Below are 21,673 nucleotides of genomic sequence, written 5' to 3' on the forward strand. Positions count from 1 at the left end.
CACAGCTTAAGCTGGATTATTGCTGTAAGATTTTAAGAGCAAATATGAGCATTAAATATCAATACTATCAAGCTAAGAACACAACTGTACTGCAGCAAGTAATGTTCTCACAGTGCATCTTGATTATTAAGATGTTCTCTTCAAGAACTTCAAAGATCTGGACAGCAAAAGGCCTCTTCTTCATTAAAGAGATTAACACTATCTGAAAGCTGAGGCATTAAATAATGGCATACATACGCAAACAGACTAAATGCAAGTCTTTGCTGGGCTGAAAAGGTTAAAGAAGATGTAACCAGTGCAAATATACACCAACTGGAAGTGAGCATTTGATTTACATCATATGAGGGACTATCTAGAGCCTAATTAAGAGAATGTTGCAGAACTTACTGTTTCACTGGCATTTGCAAAACACTAAGTAACAGAACTGTCACTGTACCTGTTCCTTGATTTTCTAAACTTCACATTACTGTCTTCACTGCACTGTAAGGGTGATTAGCTACACATAACTGACACAAATATCTGGAAGGGAAGCACACTGAACATCTTAAACATATCAAAGAATAATGCTAAAATAACTTCGACAATATTGGTATATCTGACACAAAGCGGACATCACAGTCTTTATTCTAAAAATACTTCATATCGTCTTCCTTCTCCTTCTAGACTTCATGCACAGGCAGTAAGATGTCCACAGACTGCTGTTGCTACAGATACTTGCTGTACTCAGAGCATCACTGTCTTTCTCCTTTTGGTTCTCACTCCCTTCCGAGGCTTCAACGTGCTCTGGTTCCCTTTTTGCAGTAAAAGCTGTTCTTTCCCTGGAGAAGCTTCTTTCCCTAAGTCTTCTAAACCGGAGTCCCATCGTTCTCCTGTGCTCAGCTTCTGCCTTTTCACTCTCATTCTCTCTTTCTCCCTTTTCACTTATGTCAGAACTGTCTCTTGCTTTGACAATCATCCAAATTTTCTTTTGTAAATAAGCCCCACCTATTCCGTAGCTGCGTTGTCCACTGTTCTTGTTGCTGGTTTCGCTGGCGAGTGATGAGGAAGAGCCAGAGAGATTCATCTGACTGCAGTTATCCGCCCTTTGGATGTTACCAACTACAATAAAATACAGACAGGCAGATCTTGGTAAGTGATGAGATCAATCACAGCAAAAATAACATGCTGATCTTAAAACTTTTTTTTTTTTCAATCCTATTTGCATATCACTTGGGTATAGCTCAAAAGAAAATGAAATCTAAGATCAAGTGGAACGTGTTCATGCCTATAATTATATCTTTCAGCTGTCTGTGAAGCACCTAATTTTAGTTCAATGAGCCATTAACACAACACATACGAGGTAGGGATCACCCCAGTCAAATTAGATCAGTGCTAAAAATACGCTGAAAGCAAGTTGAATTAATGAAATAATCCCAAAGAACAAAGTATTCTTTTCAAAGAGCAAGATGAAAGTTAACAAAAATAACATGTTTATAAGCAATGCTCAAAACTCTCAGTGGAGCCAAGTTTGGCAACACAAGTAATTAAGCTTCTTATACAGATGCTGTGTTTAAGTAAAGAAGTGGCATTCTCCTAAAGGAAACAGGATCTTGTGAAGGCAGAAGTGGACAGAGGAGCATGATCTCCCACTGAAAGGGTGAGAAGATGCAGAAAGTCGCCGTGCGGTGCCATGCGAATCCCTCAGTGAGTCAAAGCAGCACAGAAGGGAGGGAGAGACGCCTTACACCGTCCAACACCGACCGCACCGGCTGACTACAAAGTGGTGTTAAAGAGATTTCAAATGAATTCCCATCCAAGGTTGACTAATGATGAAGTGATGCGGGTCTTTTAAGACGAAGACATCAAAAATTAAGGGATTCTCAGGGCATCATGAAAGACAGGGATGTATACAAAGCCCTGTGCGTAAGAACAAAATATATGAATAGTGACTTGAGGATTTGGATGCACTATTTTTGCAGCCACCAAACCTTGTGTTCTGGAGAACTATGACAGCATTTTATCTCCATCTAATCACCCCATATTCCAGCTACCTGAGGCAAAAACATAAGATGCCTCAACAGCCACAGTTCCTGCGCAACGCTGTCGTCTTCAAGAAATCCCCAGGTTTGCAAATCCCATTTGTATAACCGGCCACCTAAATGCGAACTGACACACTGGCAGGTGTCAGCACTTAAGATCTATTGGGAATTCTGTCAGTACTTAAGCAGTTTTTAAATAAACACCTGTTCCCCTTTTTAAACAGGTGACTTTCAAAGCCAAAACATATAAATACATTGAAAATCTATGTCTATTCTTAGACATGATTCTGTTCTTGACATGAAGATTCTAAACTACTATTTCTCTTACATGTCATAACCAACAAATATTCCTGGTACTGTCCACTCTGGTTTCAGTCCAACCCAGGCAGGGGTTCCCAAGAGGGATGCTGACCTGCGCCCCAGGACCGTCCCCGCAGCTCACGTACCTTTGCGTGGAGAGCCCTGAGGAGAAGCAGGGGGGCTGGAATGCAAAGACGACGCCATGGACATGGTGTCATCCGCTTGTTTCTTACTACTTACTTCCTCCGATAAGCTTAATGACTTCTGTGGGGAGCCTGTACCTACCAAAACAACAGAATCACTTACTGCATATTATTCTTCTTTCAAGTTAGTGATATCTGTGTAATCTACAAATGACACCATGTTAAACAACCACTGGAGTATTCAGCAAAGAGAGGAGCAGATGCTCAGATGAATTCTACACATGGAGGCAGCCTGCATTTAAAATTTAAGACTATTTCTGTCACAGTCAACAAGTCAGTTCAAGATCTTCTGAATCAGGACCTTAAAAATCAGCACTTACTTAGGAAGTTCAGCAAAACCTTTGTGCCACTGTACTTCCCAAACTGATAATTTGGTATTTCTTGTTCACTTTACAGAGGACACAATGCTGAGAGGTTAATTTAAGTTCTCAATAGCTTGTTAGATTAACATGTAACACAGGAATGAAGGAACACCTCTCAGCAAAGCTGCTGGAACACAGCAAGTTGCACAGGCTTTTAAGAGGAGACTTGAAATAAATACTAACTGGAAACATTATTTTATATGCTGCAATATACTGTTTTCTGAAACTATTTTAATAGATATTGATGCTGAGTATATCACAGAATCATTTCATATCATTCACTGACTGCAACTAACACTATTTAATAACCCACAACTGTAGCTTTCAAATGACACAACAGTTATGCAAACAGGACAACAGTATTTTAATACCCAATAATGCTTTGCAACTAGCCAATATGGAGACATGAAAAAACTGATGCTCACTAGGAGCAACATGTTACTTCACTTGACAATAATATTGTTATAATGGTGTTCTGAAGTTAAAATAACAGATGTCTGTGATTTGTTTCAATGATTTCACCAAAATATTTAATACTCTTGTAAGGTACTTGTCAGGTAAGCGAACAAGCAATGTTGTTCTCCTCCATGCGTGCAAGATACCTTTAGAATGCAGAAATACACAGTAAAAGACTTAACACCCTACATCTAATCGGTTCAAGAGAGATATTAGGATCACTTTGATTAGAACGTGCTCTTTAGTTCAAGAAAAAAAAATTAAGAGTATATTTGGAGACAGTGCTTTGCTATTAGCTGTTTTAAGAAAAGTTATTAAAGACTGTGCAAATGACTAAGTACATGGCACACTCCTTTAAAACACAGTAACATGCTTCAGATTTTAAAGGGAACGAAGTAAATGAAGCCCAATGGTATCTCAAATGCTCCACCCAGCTACAAGCAGCTCCTCCCTCTTATTTACTTGACCGATAAAACTCTCCAGACAGGTGAACTGAAGATACTCACTGAACGTGACATGATCCTTTGTCAGCCCCTTTTTTCTACTGGGGTATAAATTCACAGTCGGAACCTGAAGAACTTGACTCATCCTGTTTTGCTGATGGGCTTTAGTGCTTTGGCCAATTGATCTCATGGGTACTGGAGACATTTCTGAGGATTTCGCTCCTCTTCTTTCACTTAAATTCTTTGTCACTGTTATGAGAAAATGGCATATAAATATCTTGGACTGTGAACTGCGGGATTCTAACAGTCATTTGAGTACTCCCCTCCAGACAAAGTCACCATGGCATGAAGCAGATAAAACATATTTGAAACTATTTCTATTCCAAACACACTTATCTTGTTACACTGAAGAGGCTGTTATGTAAAATGGCATTTAAAAAACCTTGTGTCTTTAAAGTTTCTTAAACGTGCTTTATCAAAAGACAAAAAATATGATTTATTTCTACCACAATTAAAGTCCATGTTGTAGACATTTGTACATAAAGTGCTAAAGCATAAAGGCATCTCGTTCAAAATTAGTTTTCTTTTTTGAGGTTTATGAAAAAAAGGACTTGATTTGCTTAACTACCTGGAGTAAACCATTACATACATATTCCCTAGTTTTACTTCCAAGTATCTATGGCTAGCACTGTGGAAACAAGGTTTTAAATGATTTATTAAAAACAACTGAAAAACAATCTGATAGCATTTATGTCTCCTGGGCATACTATGGCCACCTGCTATGTTTGCACAGAGACCATCTACCAAGAGCTCATCCTGACATGCTTTAATTATTTTTTTGGCATGGGGAGCAAAGCACAAAAGCAAAACAGTGTCACCTCTAAGCAGAAACTTTCTGTGCTATTATGTATCTGGATGAACACGGCACAAGGTGAACACCTCTGCAAGCAATGCATGTGCTGTACCTATTTCTAGTCAGAGCTACCTGTGATTTCTGGCGACCTCAAGCACAAGACTGGTGTGAATACACAGAATTTAAGATTTTTAAAAAGGGAATCAAGTATGGCCATTTTCAAGATTCCTATATCAGTGTTATTTAAAAGGAAATGTTAAAAAAAAATCACATAGGAAGGCACCTTATGAAATAACAAGGATTTGCATTCTTAATATTGAATAACGGAAAGGGTGTAACATTTTCTCTTCAAAATGCCATCTCCTAGTCATGCTTTTAACTTACCTCATCAGAGACAAAACAGTATTTGAGGACAAAAGGTCTTAAAATGCTACATTTGGACAACAGACAAGCATCAAACATTATTTTTGATGAGCCTGGTTGCTACTCTTCCGTTTCGAAACAAACCTGCCTTTCAAGCAAGTGAAAATTTCTAAGGATCAAAATAGAAAGTATTTACCATTTCTCATTTTTAAAAAAGAATTTCCTGAACTGTGTAAGACAGCAGGTCAGGTAACGCTTTGTTTAGTTAAGAAAGTTGCACTGGAGTTCAACTGATGAAAACCATCCTGCTGTAGCCCTCAATTCTTGACAGTCAAGCCACGGCAATCCCATCAGTCAATACTGACCTAACTTCTCCTTCTCAACAATCTTCATTTATTCAAAGCTGTAATCCATTGCAGTTTCTATATTGATTTTGTCTCTTTTCATTTTCTTGCTGTTCATATGGTAAATGTTACTTTTATCCTCCCTAATTCCGTACAAGGACAACAGGGCAAGAATAGAGCTGATGTACTATTGAATTTCCTTCCAGGCTGATGAAAAGACACACTGTTTAAGAACTATAGGTCAAAATACAAAACATCACTGCAGTTTCTGAGCTCAACCAAGATCAGAAGATAAATGCTGGTTTGCTGAAACTATCATTACATGAACTGACAAACACACACTTACTAATACTAAAGTGTTTCTTCTTGAAGGGAGAAATAAATGAGTATTTCTAGGGAAGGAACAAGATTTTTATAAATACATTACTTATATATAATACACAATATATTATATATTGTTTATAATATATTTATAATGTATTTTTACAAACCACACCACCACTCTAGATCCCTTACTTACGAGTGCTATATGCCGGCTCACACTGAAGCGACAAGATTTGAATCTTCTCTTCGTCGGTCTCCACATTGAGGTTGGACAGGTACTGCTTCACCTTCCTCGCCATCTGTGCATCCTCATACAGCTTCTTTGCATTCAGAAGCGAGCTGCGTCGGGCACGTTTTTTGTGAGCACCTCCCTGTACATCCAGCATGTTCGAGTTTGTGCTGCCCTGGCTCAGAGACCTAGAAAAAAGCAAAGCGGTAAACTTTTAGTCCTCAGTAGCAAATAGGAGCTACAGTAGCATACGCCAAAGCAGATTAATACCAGTAATCTTCAGTTAGGGCTAGTGCATGCTGATGTAAATGAGTTAAAAAGATGAACAGCATTAAAACAACACTTGTCTTTACATATTCTGGTAAATCGATAGCAGCAATTTGAGTCTAGAGAAGGATTGCGCATGAACCAGCAAGAATGAGGCACAACGCTGCCTAAAGGACCCGTTTAGCTCTGCTAACGAATGGCAGTCTTGTTCTGCAAAACCCACATAGACTATTTCAGCTGTGGATTGTAAGAGTGGACAAACTTGATAACTTTATTTGATTAAAGCATTTGGTACCCACTATCTGCATCAGGCTTACAACAGAAACTTCTTGCAATTCAGCCAAGTACAGAAGTGAGTGACTCGTGTAATCCTCTTAGAAAACTGAGCTGCTGACAATGCTCAAATAAGGGGAAAAATTATGTTACATATGCAAAGTACATTATATTACGCACTTCTCCAATTAAGTAAAAACATCCGCAGTAGAGCAGCTCATTAAAAAAATGTATCCCAACAAAGGTCAGGAAGGCAGCAATAATATACATATGCCCAGACTTCCACCTATGAAAGATGATGCTCCTCAGTGCTCCTAATTTTGAGCCACCAATTCGAACAGCAACAGAAGCAAAAAATAAATAATCCCCAAATGGTTCCCGTACATCAGTCACTCTCCCTGACAGTCACTCCTGGTCACACTCAATCAGTGACCAAACAACGGATACTGGTATAATTCAAATATACGCATCACCTCTGAAATTTCCAAAGTCCTACGGCCACACCACCTCTAACCCATTTTTCAATAAAGTGAGGTCACGGTATATGTTACATGTAAACTCCAATGGAATGTGTCAATAAAGTTGTTTATAAAGTTGTGTGTGTTTTTTTTGGTTGGTTTGGGTTTCTTTTTGATTTTCAGAAGAATATTTTAAAAGGCTAAATTATTTCTAAAGATGTTTGTCAGGATCTTGGGAGGGTTTATAGAATCACAAGTGGCAGAATAAATCATTTCCAGGACAGAAGAGCCATAACAGCTACAAGAGTCAGAATGAAACATTGTTTGAGGAATTCTAAGGAATAAAGCAAACTGAGCTTAAAAATTAAGAAACGGTGGGAAACAGCTGACTGCAATATTTGCAAAGACGTTAGATAAATCAGTTGAAGAGAAAATATAAGACTATAAAACTGGCAGAAAAGTACAGCTTAATTAAATTTAAAAGTAATTTATTATAGTCAAAGAAAAGCAAAAGGCACAATGGACTGTTCGCACCTATCCAAACCGAGGGAGCACTCCTACCTCCTATGGATAACAACGAAGCTCATATCTATTATATAATGAAACAGGTAACCACGTTATGCTTATTTTTAATGATATAAATATTTTATTGCTTATGTACACACTGTATTGCTTTTAAGTCTGGAGTTGATTTTTTTAAGGCAATTTAATGCTGTTTCCTTTAAAAATGAGCTTTCCTTATTCACTCGTGTTGATAGTAATCCCAAGGGCTAGAAATTCCGGTGGCTCCGGTTGGATCCGTTATTTCTCCCCATGAGCTGATGACTGAGCACCTAACGCTGCCAGCCGAGCCCTCCTGCTCCCAGGGCACCCACACGCTGCGCATCTCACAGTGGGGACGAGCATCCAAACCTGCTCCCCCTCCGTTTGCCAGCACAAGCCCTGGCACCGTCCCCATCCTTGCTGGGGGAACAATCTGTGCCTGGACACTCGCTGCTGATAAATCGTGTTGCCACTTGCAAAGCGACTGTAGGAGGACAAAGCACCATGAGCGTTTCTGCCTCCATCCTCTATGTAAAATGTCATCTTCGGTACACACAGTATATGGGTGAAACCACACGTAAGAACATACAAAATACGGCTACAATATCATCCTGAAAATCACTGCCACCTGTCAGCTGGGAATTTCACTTGTCAATCTTGGTACTCTCATTTGTAGTCATTTCATTATTCAGTCCTTGTACAATCAAGACTCCCAGTGAAATCAATGAGGATTTTGGTGTATGAAATGCGCAATACATTTTAAATACATACTAGAAATAAATAAAGACTGAAGTCAAACTTCGGGGGGAAATCGCTATACCATTATCACAATGCAAAGTAGTTTAAAATGCAGAAGGGCTTAAACTTCTCTGTTACACGTTTAAAAGCAAGTTCTTTATTTCCCAAACATTCTGCCTTCCAATATAACTGCACAGCAGGTTTTTTTATGCATAAAGCCAAAACTCAAACAACTTATCTAGTACACAAAAGCAACTCAGAATTTTTGTAGCTGCAGTATAATGCTGGCTGTAGCCCCTTACTCCTGTATTCCAAAAAACATGTATTGCAAGGTTAATAAAATGCATGCTGTATTTCAGATGCATGCACTAACGAGGAGGATGCAGTATGTTAAAGAGTTGCATAATCTTTATTTATCTTAGTTGCATTCATCTCTACACTTACCCCAAACTTCTCCACCTCTTCTTCCTGTAAGCAAGAGCCATATACATTGAAGCATGTATTTGAACAGAAAAGCACAGGAAAAAAATAAAACAGTTGAGAGTCAGGAAGAAAGATGTAGACAGGAAAGAACAGAAAAGAAAAACTTTCTATACAGCAAAATTCTTCTCAAACAGTAACACAATGTTTCAATGGAATGCGAGGGCAAGACTTGCTCAAATACTTCAATATGGAAGAACATCTATCAGTTTTTGCTGATTTTTAAGTTTAACCTACAGATTTAAAAAACAAACTCGCATTCAATTTTCTTGTTAAGTATTTCCCATAAGTCAAATTCAATTTTGATGGAGTGAGCAAAAACCCTTAAACTTATTCATATTGCAGAGAGCATGATTAAATTAATTTATCCCTTGCATTAGGGCCGCAGTAAGTGTATGGGAAATCATCATCTGTATTCAGGTTTATGATGTTGTTTTCTCTTGTTTGCTTGGCTGGAAAATGAGCTACTTGCCAAATATACGCCAAAAAACTAGATGCTCTATATTAATCGGTAATGAACTTGTTAGCAAGTCTCATGTTACTGCTAACAATCATTTTCTTGTTCATTTTTAATCTTCAAAAGCATTTATTGGTGCTTCATAACACAAACTGATAGATCAAACACCAGAGGCAATGAAAATATGGATTTATTTTCTTTTAATCTTTGGCACTCTCTCTAAAATTAGATGCCTACGCATTTTATGTCAGTGTGCATAATTTAAATTATGGTCATTAAAATGTGTTCTGTAATTCTGATAAACATACTAAAGGTAACTATTTACTATTAAATTCATTTAATGACTAGATTAAATTAGGTCTTAGCGCACAGGGCATCGGGGACATTTATTTATAGACTGATTTCATCTGTGAATGCCAAAGTTTCTGAAATGCAATCATAACTTATCAGTAAGTAGCCTTATAAATTTCATTTAAAAGGAAATTTTGGTAATTCAAATCCAATAGTATGAAGTTGTATCTCCTCTTTGAAATGAATCCATCTTAGAATTGCAGAATTGTTTTTGGATGGAAAAGACCTTTAAGATCATCAAGTCCAACCACTAACTCAACACTGCCCAGTCCACCTCTAAACCATGTTCCTAGGAACCTTTAGACAACAAGAACAAGGGATCTGTTCTTTTTGCCTCAAACCTCAATTGGACCAATTGTAAACAAAAGACTTAGTTTCCTGATAGTCAGCCTTGAAAAGCAAAAACAGTGAGGATTCAGGATGGTCTGTGGATCCTGACCACTGGAAGAACACAGGGAACCAAACCTCTACGCTCTTACAGTTGCTACGTATCCTTGCTCTACCCTTCCATTGCACAGATGTAACTGAATTCATAAATCGAAGACAACTACCCCCTGCTCAGGTGACCTCTCAACTGGAATTTTGTGCTTGTACAAAGCAAAGGATGCTTCACCCAAAAACCTCTCCAGGAACCTTCCCCTCTGGGCTCTGCTCCCTCCACAGTGTCCAGAGAGCTCTTGCTGCCAGGGACACACACCTACCAGGCTGTTCTGGCATTTTTTGAAGTAGACACAGTGTTGTGATTCAGCACAGGACATCATCTTGTCACCACCTCCCCACCTGAACTGAATCCTCAGGGGTTTTGTCTGGCACCTTATTTTGGGGGGCAGGGACTGACAGGCATCAGACATGGCACTGACACAGTGATGCTGATGCTTTTAGTTCAGCCAGTGGGATACAAACAGATGCAGGAAATTATTTAGTTCCACTACGTATAATATGGAGCTAATGAGCAGCAGATTAGTAGTTGTGGTGCTTTTATTCTGCAGTTTGTTAACAAAGAACCTGATGTACTATGTGTGGGTAACACCCTCCACCTGCTTAGAGTCTGAACATATCAAATATTATGTAGGTGGAGTAAGGTGTGTTTTGAGCAAATAAAAAATCTTTTGCTTGTTTTTAATATGTTATTTGTGGGGTTTGTTTGAAGCAGCACTTCAGATTTAGACATGGGTGATTTAGATTTATCTATATACATAGGTATGTATATAGAGAGAGACACGGTCTCTCTCTAATATTATATCTCTCCAAAACCTCTCCTGACACTAACATTTTACTGAGCAAAAAATATGAACCATTAAAATTAGAGCCTATTCTTTGCTTTTTAAAGATGACAAATTGATTTATTAGTCATTAAAAGCGGGTTGTGGAAGCATCAATGGTGAGGTCAGAATTTGATAAAGGTTGTGGTACTGATGGTAAATGTCAATGGGTAAGTTACACAATGAGATTTAACACAAACACACACAAACCCAGATCCCGACCCACTTGGAGACACCTTCAATCCTACTGTCTTTCTAAATTGCACACCTTTGTCTGAACATCACCGCCGGGTCCATGTTTGCTGAGGTCATTCTGACAACTTGGCGAATCTCTTTGGCAATCATTCGGAGCTTCTCAAAGTTTACCAGGCCATCCACTTTAGAATCGTTTCCTGCATAATTGAAACACACACACATACGAAAAAAAGAGTGTAAGAATACTCTTTTAATGGGCAATGTGTTTCTAAGTGCTTCCACCCTCCCTGCCCCTCCAACACCAAAACCGTTTTAAGCAAGAAAACAGGAAACTCTGGCAAAACACAAATGATGCTCAGGCCCACTCAGACTCCCCAGCATTGCTCTTGTTCATCTATTTCTAAAGTAATAAGTATTAGCAGGAGAAAAAAAAGAGTAAGTGAACTATGCCCAAATTCATTGGTGTAGATATTAAAATAATAGAGATATAGAGCTGACATCAACAGCGTTCACATTCTGAAGTTAGTTCAAATTGTTCTGAAACATCACAACCAAGAACTGGGAATATGTGGAAATGTTTAACACCTTAATCAATTGTGAATAGAATTTTGTCTAAAAGGAAAAAAATGGGAAATTTTTAAACAAAAACCCTTGAAAATGCTGAAAGTAAAAGTAGGAGGTGTTATATCATCGTAGCTGTCTGAAAGCCACAACATGGAACAAAAACCTAGAAACATGTAAGAGAAATACATTTGAAGTAGTATAACCACCAGCTGGCACACACTCACCTGGCTCTTCCACCCTAAACCTTGGGACAGGTGATGAAGACTAAGTATTGCTTTAAAAATATTAAAAATAAGCACCTAATTTTTTGTCGAGGATCAGTCTCTCTTGTTACACATTCAGAGATGTATTTTATTTTACTCCTACAAAGGCTCCATCAAAAGCATCCTACTGGTGGCAGCTTCTTTTAGACACTGATTGAATCACGGAGTACTGAAGAACGGGCTAAAGCGTATTCAGTGCTCAGTTTATAATTTCTGTTTGAAATTACCTTCATGCAGAAACGTGATATCCTTCTTGACAACAGGAAAAAGTGGAATAATTGGAGGCTGCATGCTCTGGCTGCTAAGGATGTTGCGGTATTTTGCCATGTTTCGAGATGGATCAAAAAGATCTTGCAGGTCTCGGAGGTGCTTTTCATACTTGCTGGGTAACTTTTCCCAAGTGCCTCTGAGACGTGCTACTGGTGCCAGATTTAACCCGCTGTAAGGCAGAGACATTTCATCATTAGCAGATCACTACTTTTCATAAGGAAGTAAAGGGTTGGGTGGGTTTTTTTTGTTTCAAGGATTAAAAGTATGTTTCCCAAGGTTGACTGTAATGCTGGGTGAACACCAAGCTGCGAGTCCATCCCAATAAACCTCCACTGTTCACTCTTGTGAGCATGTGAAAAAGAGGACTGGAAAAAGCACGATTGCTTCCTGTTCACATGGTACAAATTTCAGGTTAGCTGCCAAAACTCTCTCAATGTCTATTTAACTTAAGAACCACTTCTCCCCTGTAAAAATGAATACACCGATAGGGACAAAAGGGTGAAAAATTAATGAGGTGACAAAAGGGCACCGTCAGAGTTAAGAGGACGGCAGCGCTTGTAAATGAGCACCAGACTGAGAATTAGACACATCAGGTATGTTAAAATTGTTACTGTGCCCTTATTCTCATTAAGTAAAAAGAAATCCAGAACTAACTGGATGCAATAGAAAGAAAAAAATAAATAAATAAATAGATCTATCTTCACTGTAATAATTTGTCATCAACTTTGCTCAATAAATTTTGCAAAGTCCTTGTAGTTGCAGAACTGGAAAGTGATATTCTCCAGCATTCATTAGTAAATCCAGAACCACACAATTACTGAATTTGCTATTCTAAGATATTCTATACTTATTTTGTATTTGTTCTATTTTTCTTATACAGATTGCCTCCATGCTCTTGGCAAATCACAAACAAAGCCTTCTCTCACACGAAAAATCAGACATATGCCACAACACAGATCCTCTTTCACACACTATGTTAGGATGGTATCTTCCTATTCTGTGAAACATATGGCATCATAGTGATACGCAGTGCAAGGCAAGAAGAACCCCTGTGGCATATGTTAACAAAAACATACTCCTCTGGAAATAAGTGTAAAACAAAAGCTAATTTATTTGAGGTTTTTCTGACCAAAGTCCACTGAGGTCATGGCCTGATTAGACTTCACTGAGAAGCAGGAAGAGTCATTTCTCCACCTACAATAAACCATGAGAAACCAGGGAGCAGAATATAGAAATTAGATTCTGTGTCCACATGTGTATTCACCATGTAATGAGTACCCACAGTCCCAACGGCTGCCCAGCACCCTTCCAAGGAAATTCATTAATTATTTAACGTATGACTAAACAGAAATCAATACCATTTGATAAACCGTCTAGACATGGAAGAAAACATTTTAAAATGTTCTTTTCAGAGATAGTGCTGGTGCTGGGATACAGCATGGATCTTTGACTGATAAATCTCAGCACCTTTTGTTTTTCCCTTAAAGTAAAACCTTGTTACAACATAACTGCAAAAGGACAAAACGCTTAAATGCTGTTAAAGTAGCAGCATCTAGTATAGATCAGAAAAGAAAGTATAAATGTACAAATGAAGAGGGAATAAAAAGTAGAGAAGCAAGCAGATGACAGGAAAGAATAGAAAAGAAAATTAATCTAAACCAAGACTGATTTGAGGAAATCCTTACAATGAAAGGAAGAAATAAAGTAATCTCATCATTGCAGGTATGACTCAGCGCACACTGAAAAAGTTACGACTGTAAAAAGAAGGGAAATTGGGTGCGGGAATCACGGAAAATGACAGCAATGTTCAGGTGGGTTTCTGGAGTTCATCAACCGAACAGCACTTCTGGCCAAATCCTCTGTCTCCCTGCCAGCTAAAGAAGGGACAGTCACATCCAGCCCCGCTGCACAACTGAGCTGAGGAGGCTGAGGAAGGAGAAAGCTGCAGAGACAACACTGGACATCTGGTTTTCGAAAAGCTCAGCAATTCCCTTAAAATCACCCAACAGCATTGGTGATCTGTTCAGGATACACCTATTTCCTTTCATTTAGAAGAACAGAATTGCCTTTGACAGCACAAATCAGATCTGACAAGTGTGAAGTGTTTTACCTTATAACTGCGAACATGGAATTGAAGTTCTTGCATTCTCGACAGTGGAGGGCAATTTTAATGAAATGTTTAATAATCTTCATTCTTTTCAGTTGGTTGGGCTCTGCTAAAATTTCCATGGCAACCCAGAATGTCTCTTGATTTATGACATCCTCAAACTGTTTCAGGTGAGCGTTCCCTGTTTTGGAGTCCAGCTTGTAAAGGTCATCGATGTATTCCGTAGGTTCGATATTGCGAAATAATTCAAAGTCTCTCATGGAAAGCTGAGTGGCCACCTCAATGGTGCTCAGCTGGAGGAGGGAGATTTGGCTTTCTCTCAGCAGCTCTTGAGCATCTTCATCGGAGCACAAGGTCTCTGTCTCCATATTGTTCTTTAGATAATACCTAAAGAGTAATTGCGTTACAATAAAACATTAGAGATGCTCTGCAGAAGGTTTGTGAACACAGACAGTGAACCGGATCAGGCATTACTGACACCAGAGGGGTGCTCATGTGAGAGTATTAATATTTCCATGTTATTGTTGACAACCCAGAGTAACAGGCAAGAAGGGACAGCGTAACCTTGTACTTTACCACCATTACAATAGCAAAAAACCAATTCAGAAGCTGTTTTAATCTACCTCTTTGCTAATATTTTCTATACGGTATTCTACAATATGCTGTAGCGTTCACCTTCAGAAAAAGGTCAGTTACTTTTTCATTTGTAAAGTCAGCAGTGAAGTAACACTTTAAATATACAATCGTCCTGAGAAATCTCTTGTTAATGTATTTCTTCATTTCTTACACCGATGGAATGCGGTTTCTTACATAACTTCGGTGTGGTATATTAATATTTACGTGAAGCACATAGTATTCGGGAAATGAAAACACATCTGGAAAATTCATTTTCATGGTCCCAAGCAGATCACTTTCAGATATATAGAAGTTTATTCCTTATAAATTCCCTCTGTTGCCTAGCAAAGACTAAATAATTTTTTACTTAATATGCTTTCTTCTGCTATGGATCAGGTCATCAAATAAAACTGAAGCCCTTAACATTTCAGAAATATTCATAACAGTTTACATGAAAATGGAAGCATTTACCTCAGGTTAATATCAGTTCATTGCAACGTAACACCAGCGAGAAAGAAATTAAATTGTATGTTTTAATCATGAAATACATGTGGAGTGCTAGAATAAATATATTTTTTTCCTGTTTAAGTGTAAGCCGCTATGTAAGTTAAGATTGATTTGCTATACTTAGTTGTCATCAAGCAAGCTTGTTGTAATTTTGGGGAGGGTTTTTTTTGGGTGTAGAAGAGGAAGGTGAAACAGGAAAGAAAAAGAGGAGAGAGAAGTGCAAGTTACTGACATTTACTTGTTTGTTTTTCTATTTTATTTAAAGCATCCCTCCCCAATGTTTCTTTTCAACATTTCAATCCTAAAAAAAGGCAAATAAATCCAAACTAGGGTCCATTTACCGTCCGTTGAGTTGAATCCTGTCGGCTAATTTGGAGAACTGGTCCGGGAGCCTCCGCTGCTTGATGACTCCCTCGGGGCTGACGGACACCTCGCACAGCGAGTAGGTCTCGGGGGCTCCCGTGAGGTTGAATTCGTGGACGGCGTGGCTCACCACCTCTTTTGCCGTAGTGTCTTTGCTGATGATAATGTAACAGCTCTGCTGATCTGCTTTGAAAACCCTTATCACTTGATCCGGGATATCTAAAATAACAGAACACCACACCTTTAAGGTAGGAAGGTCATTTTTCCTTGAAAAGACACAAGGTTATTTATTGTATCGTTTGATAGCCAGAAAACAAATAAACAGCTAGCAAGGGAAAAAAAAAGCCATGCTGGACTTGCTAAATATTCCTTAAAACATTCAGACGTTCCCTCCAACTTTGAGAGGGGAAAAAAGACAAATCTTCTCTCTGCTTTTCCACAACTGAATTAATTTCTGTATTATCCCATGACCACACAGTGCAAGACTGTCCTGCTCAGTTTTGTCAGCATCATTCTTTCCTTGGCTCTTTCATCTTCGTGAGAGCCAGAACCAACATTTGTGCTGGGGAACTCTTCCAGGGACGGGGAAGCCACCGAGCACATAAGGATGGGCCGGGGGTGGGAAGACGTGAAGAGGAAAAGGAGATTTTATTGCTCCCATAACTAGCTGCAAACTTTTACACTCACTCTCTCATCCTGAAGGAACTAAGCTGGTGCCAGCAGTTAATTCTTTGGCTAGTGTATTTATTTATAGCATGTATTATGTGTTATAAATGCATTAGAGAATAGCTTTATCTGAGGCAGCCTACAGCAGGAAATAAATACCTAAAGCGTTTAGTCTACAGCTTGATGATTTTAAATAATTTTCTTCATTAGTTATTACAGAAGGCTTGATTTTCAAAGTAAAACTGAGTGGGGAAAAAAATGTCAAGAGTCAGAGCACACAGTAATTTGAAACTCAGGGAAACACAGTTTCCCCCCTCCCTAAACTCTGAAAACTAAGACTTCCCAAGTTTTATGCAGATCCGAGAACGTTTACATGCTGCTTGCTCCATCGCCTGTACAATAACTTCTTCTGTCAAAATCCACTGCTTAAGGAAGAAATGAAGATCTCTTTTAAGGGTACAGTGAGCTTGGGGTTACTTTTTCTTGCATCATGATTTAACGGTGTTGTGGGGGAAAGTAGCAGGAATTTCAGGGGAAAAAGTGAGCAAGTAATTTATGATCCAGCATCAAAAGTTTCCACCCATTGGAAAAAGAAAGCCTTAACATCAGCTGCAAATAAATTGGAAGATGGGGGGAAACAATATTAAAAAAAGTAAAAGTAGAATTAGGTTTCAATCAGATAACAGTTTCGTTATTGTGATGATCACATTATCAGAACAGTCTCATTAAAAGCTGAGGACTGGTTGAACTTGAAAAGCTCCGTGCATACATGAATGGGGGCAATAAAGGCGAAAAAATAAACAGTATGTACATATTTCAGAATCAAAGTGGTGAAAGTGACACCGAATAATTTGGAAAATGTCTGCACTTATAAAATCGTAATAAATCAAGAAAGGAGGCAAACATCTATGCCTTGGTATCACCATGACCATGCAACCCAAACTTAGCCTAACTCGTGACAGGTAAGGGAAATTCATGTGACAAGGACATGTCTGTCTTCAGGGTCTTTGCTTCTAAGCAGATAAACATTAATAAAAATTATTTTCTTATGCATTATTCAGCTTGTGTTGAGAATACAAATCATGTTTCAAGTTTGCATGCACATACTTTTAGCTACACAGAGTCCACCAGAAGAACAAATCTCAAACTACGTTATCATCTAAAACTTCGGTTTCTATCAAAGTGATGTAAGGAACCTCATTCCTTTACAGTGAGGTCACAGAGAAGCAAAGGAACCTGCCAAAGGTCATTGAGTGTGCTGGTTGCAGGAATGGGAATAAAATGCAGGTCTCAGCCTCAAGATGGCACCGTGCCCGTAAAGAGAACCCATGGATTTGTTTTATTTAAGGGAAGATTACAGGGCACAGGGCTATCCACTGCTCTAACAGTAATAACTACATCAATGGAGCGTATGAGAGTGTTAAGTTTAACAGGCAAGCCATGCAATATTAACGTCTACAGGACGCTACACATCAGGATACTTACAGTAAAACCCAACAGCTGCGGGCAGGAGAAAAAGAAAAAAAACTGTGTCAACACCAAATCAAGATTTAGATGTTCACAAAACTTATCAAGGGTATGCAGTACATCGTCAGAAATAGTTTGGTTTTCTCTGCCATTCAAAAATGACAGCGTATTTATTATAGTAAACTTAAAGGTAAGAAGTACTAGTTATACATGTTTCATATTATGCTGTAACTTGGAGAACATGTGTGTAGCTCTCAGGCAGACAGTGAGAACCCAGATTTGCAGCAAAAATGGAATTTATTTGCTATGGATACTTATGCACTCAATAGAACATATCTGTGTGAATCCCTTTTAAAGAGCAAATCTGCAAGTTTACATAAACATTGGTCATAGCCACAAGGGGCTTTACAGAATATTTAATTATACACAGAACTTACACTTGAAATAGGGAAACTAGATTCTGACATGATTACAGGCAGCTGCGTATAACAACAAATGTCTCCTGCAGCCAGCCCATGAACTGTATTCCTCCAGGAATGGCAATGAAAGCATGGACTACACAGCTTAGTTTCTTTTCAGACATACAGTTGAATAATGTTTGTAAAACACTAAACCTTAATATCACTATGCTGGTACGATGGCAGTGCTATTCTACCCACAATACTGCTTGAAATTTATATTTAAAGATGATGGATGGACAAGTAGTCACATCACCGGTACTGGTACTGGGAAGAGATGACAAAAAGGTGCGGACAAGGACAATCTGCTTCCACCAGAGCTCTGGTAAACTCCAGTAAACTAAAGACTCTCAGAGGTGGCAAAATACATTTATTTCTGGTAAAAGCTGGTAAAAGATGTAATTTCCCCCCGAACCAGTTGCCTTGTAATCATCCTGTAAACGAAGCTAAGGCTGCTGATTTACCTGAAGGATTAGAGAAATCCAGAATGCTGGTGGTGGGCTGCAGGAGGTCGGGGCTGCTGGAGGAGAGCGTTCCCGGGATGGGCATGATGGCCAGGCTGTGCCGGCACTGCCGCGTCCCCACGATGCTGTCGTCCTGCGACTGGCTCACGCTGCCGTCACTGCAAAACAGTCTGCTTTCAGCAACCTGCATTCAGTCCTTATATTCATCTCAGGATGAACACAACTAAGGAAACTAATAGCACTCGGATGTTTTAATTACACATTGTAGACAGGCTTTCAAATGAGGACAGAGGAAATGCATATTTGAAAGGGTTCACTGGGAGAGAAAAGATGTTTTGGTCTTTTTCTGCATTTATGGGTCACAGATTTGATGCATTTTTTTTAAACATAAACAACCTGGATATAATGACTGAAGATACTAAGCAACTAAAATATAACAACTTAATAAGGAACAATTACTTTTTGAGCAGAAGAGTCTGACAAACCTGAACAGTTTTGGAGGCAAGATGCTGAATCGGGTCTTGTCTAAAATCTTCCTGATTCTGTTTCTCCCACCAGATACAGTGTTTGCTTTCATTTTCTTGTTTCCTTTTTCACGAGGAAACATCTGTTCCACATCTCCAGGCATATCTGGGATGGAATAACGGTTGTTTTTCTTTTCTGCGATTTTCGGAATATGTGGAATTCCATTCTTCTCTTGTCCTATCCTGCAGAGCAGCTCCTTAAACACTGTAAGAGAAGATACAATCACCATGATCAACCTTTGCACGCTCAAAACTTCATAGTGAATTCCTTCCCCTCGAAGTTTTTGCTTCCCACATCCCTGCAGAAAAGGTGAACCAAAAAGGTACAAAGGAAGCAATACATTACATTTTCATTTTGATTCAAAGAGTGTGGACCTTTTCCCATTTAAGTGTTGCCTTTGATTACCTTGCCAGAAAGAGTAACCCCTAAATGTTTAATAAAAACGATCAAACATTCTACAGAGCAGAATTAGCACGTATCACAGCAAATTTAATAGACCTAGTCTACCCTTACCGGATAGATAATAACGAAACACTGTGTTCATGGCCATCAGCTCTAGGTATTTGACTTTTTTGTCTGCATCTTTTAGGTAATGAATTACAGATGTTTTCTCAAGAATAACTGGAAGACAGACTGATATTTTCCAAACCTGACTTTGTTTGCTTTTAGTAACACTACTGAACAGAAGCTGCATGAAATTTCCTATTGCATTTATCAAACTAAGCCAGTCCATTACCAACACTGGCACTCCCAAAGATATAATTTCATGGAAAAATATAAAAGGTGAAAACAAATGGTTCAAACTTATTCAATACAGATTATTTTTTAAACATATTTTTAAAATATTTTAAAATATTTTTAAATCACTCAAGTCAGAATTACCGTATTTTCTATCAAAAACATGGCAATACTGGGAGAAGGCAGAACTTTACAGAGCAAATTACTCAGATTGTCGCTGTGAGCAAGGCAACCAGGACCTTCTGTATAGGAAGTCCCTGTCAAATGGCATATTTCTATTATGTAATAAAATTTAAGGTTAGAAGCCTCGCATTATGGATTCAAATATAAGAACAGGAATTGCTCATTGTCAGCACCAGGCACTTAGCACTCTAAAAGACAGGATAATAAGTATGACTGTTGAAAAAAGCTTCAAGACATGAATTCATTAACATTTATCAGAGAAATCACCTTAAAAACGTATCAGCTAGCAGGAAGAGATTAGAATCTACTCATTAAAGTATGTTGCTTACGTTTATAATACAAATGAACAATCCATCACTGTCTCAGTTACAGTTATGCTTTATGTCATTTCACATTAGTCGGGACCACCGGCTACATGGTTGTTTTATGCTTTTTTGGAATTACGCTAATAAGCAGAACCTTGGAAATTTTTACTTGCATGGTGCTAAACAGAACATAATAATTGAAAAGAAAATCAATAGTGAACAAGGGCAGCTAACTGGAGGAAGCCAAAAAGGACCCATCAGAAGGTCTCAGATCTGACTACAGGGAAGAAACTATCTCATGTACAGCCTCAGTCTTGCTGTAGCTACGGTTATTCTGTTGCCTGAACAGGATTACCCAAAAAGAACAGATGGTTTGACTGAGATTTTAAAGAGGTATTTATGTGTTTATATTCACATTGACAATTAAAAGCCAACATTTATATGTCACGCTGCTTTTTACATCCCCTTTTCATTTTTAGATACAAAGGCAATTTATCCTGTCGTTCTTTCAGCCATTATAAAAAGTTTTATGAAAGCCCAGTTTTACGTTTTTGCTGTTTCTTGGCAGAAACAATTTGGCCCAGGTCCCTTGGCTCCGTTTCAGCCATATCGCGTGAAGGGACACTAAAGCCGCTTAAACAGCCATTTGAGGGTTTCTCGGGGAGGAAAGAGCTGTCTGCGCTGGCTTCGTGCCGCCCAGCCCTTGGCACACCAGAACCTATCGGACCAAATGGAGGCACAAGGAGGGGAATTCTGCACAACTTCTCACTCCTATAGTGATTTGGGGGAGGCGGGGGCGGGAAGTGGAATCTTGTTGCACTTCTATAGCCAGATAGACTGGAGTTTTTCTTCACATATACAACACGTTATATATGAAGTCTACTCACCAAAAATGTTTGTTTTTACAGTAATGGAGAGATGAGTGTTGTTCCTCAAGATTTCCAGAGCTTTTACAAAGGTAATGTTCTCAAAATTCTGTCCGTTTACTTCCATTATCTTTAAGAGGAAATTGGATTATTAGAAGAACAACTGTTTACGACAGGTTTACAAATACAAAGGTAAGAGCTTTCCAGAAGTTAACATATCATCCTTGTAAAATAAATATTCTCATGATGTCAGTGAAGCTACATGCTGTGAACAAGCCAGTACCTTCATTTCTCTCTGACAAATGCTTTAAATCAGTTTACTTTCTGTGATAATATGACATTCTTGCAATTAGGAACTGCACCTGAATCAAGAATGGTGGATTGTGAACCACA

The 21,673-nt window shown here is 38.6% G+C and overlaps 1 protein-coding gene across 2 annotated transcripts in view; it reads right to left on the bottom strand.

The window, feature by feature from the left end:
* Positions 1-21,673, bottom strand: part of RAPGEF6 (Rap guanine nucleotide exchange factor 6) — a 118,382-nt gene that overhangs the window by 12,053 nt on the left and 84,656 nt on the right. For both annotated transcript variants that reach the window (XM_080353038.1, XM_080353037.1), the window contains exons 15-25: positions 21,302-21,410; positions 19,149-19,392; positions 18,664-18,821; positions 15,587-15,827; positions 14,127-14,510; positions 11,974-12,185; positions 10,993-11,116; positions 5,863-6,083; positions 3,846-4,031; positions 2,465-2,599; positions 985-1,098 (exon numbers count right to left, since the gene is read on the bottom strand). In XM_080353038.1, the coding sequence (XP_080209164.1) occupies positions 985-1,098; positions 2,465-2,599; positions 3,846-4,031; positions 5,863-6,083; positions 10,993-11,116; positions 11,974-12,185; positions 14,127-14,510; positions 15,587-15,827; positions 18,664-18,821; positions 19,149-19,392; positions 21,302-21,410 (2,128 nt within the window). The remainder of the gene's footprint in view (positions 1-984; positions 1,099-2,464; positions 2,600-3,845; positions 4,032-5,862; positions 6,084-10,992; positions 11,117-11,973; positions 12,186-14,126; positions 14,511-15,586; positions 15,828-18,663; positions 18,822-19,148; positions 19,393-21,301; positions 21,411-21,673) is intronic.

This window comes from Nesoenas mayeri (genome assembly GCF_963082525.1).
Source record: "Nesoenas mayeri genome assembly, chromosome: 14".
NCBI lineage: Eukaryota > Metazoa > Chordata > Aves > Columbiformes > Columbidae > Nesoenas > Nesoenas mayeri.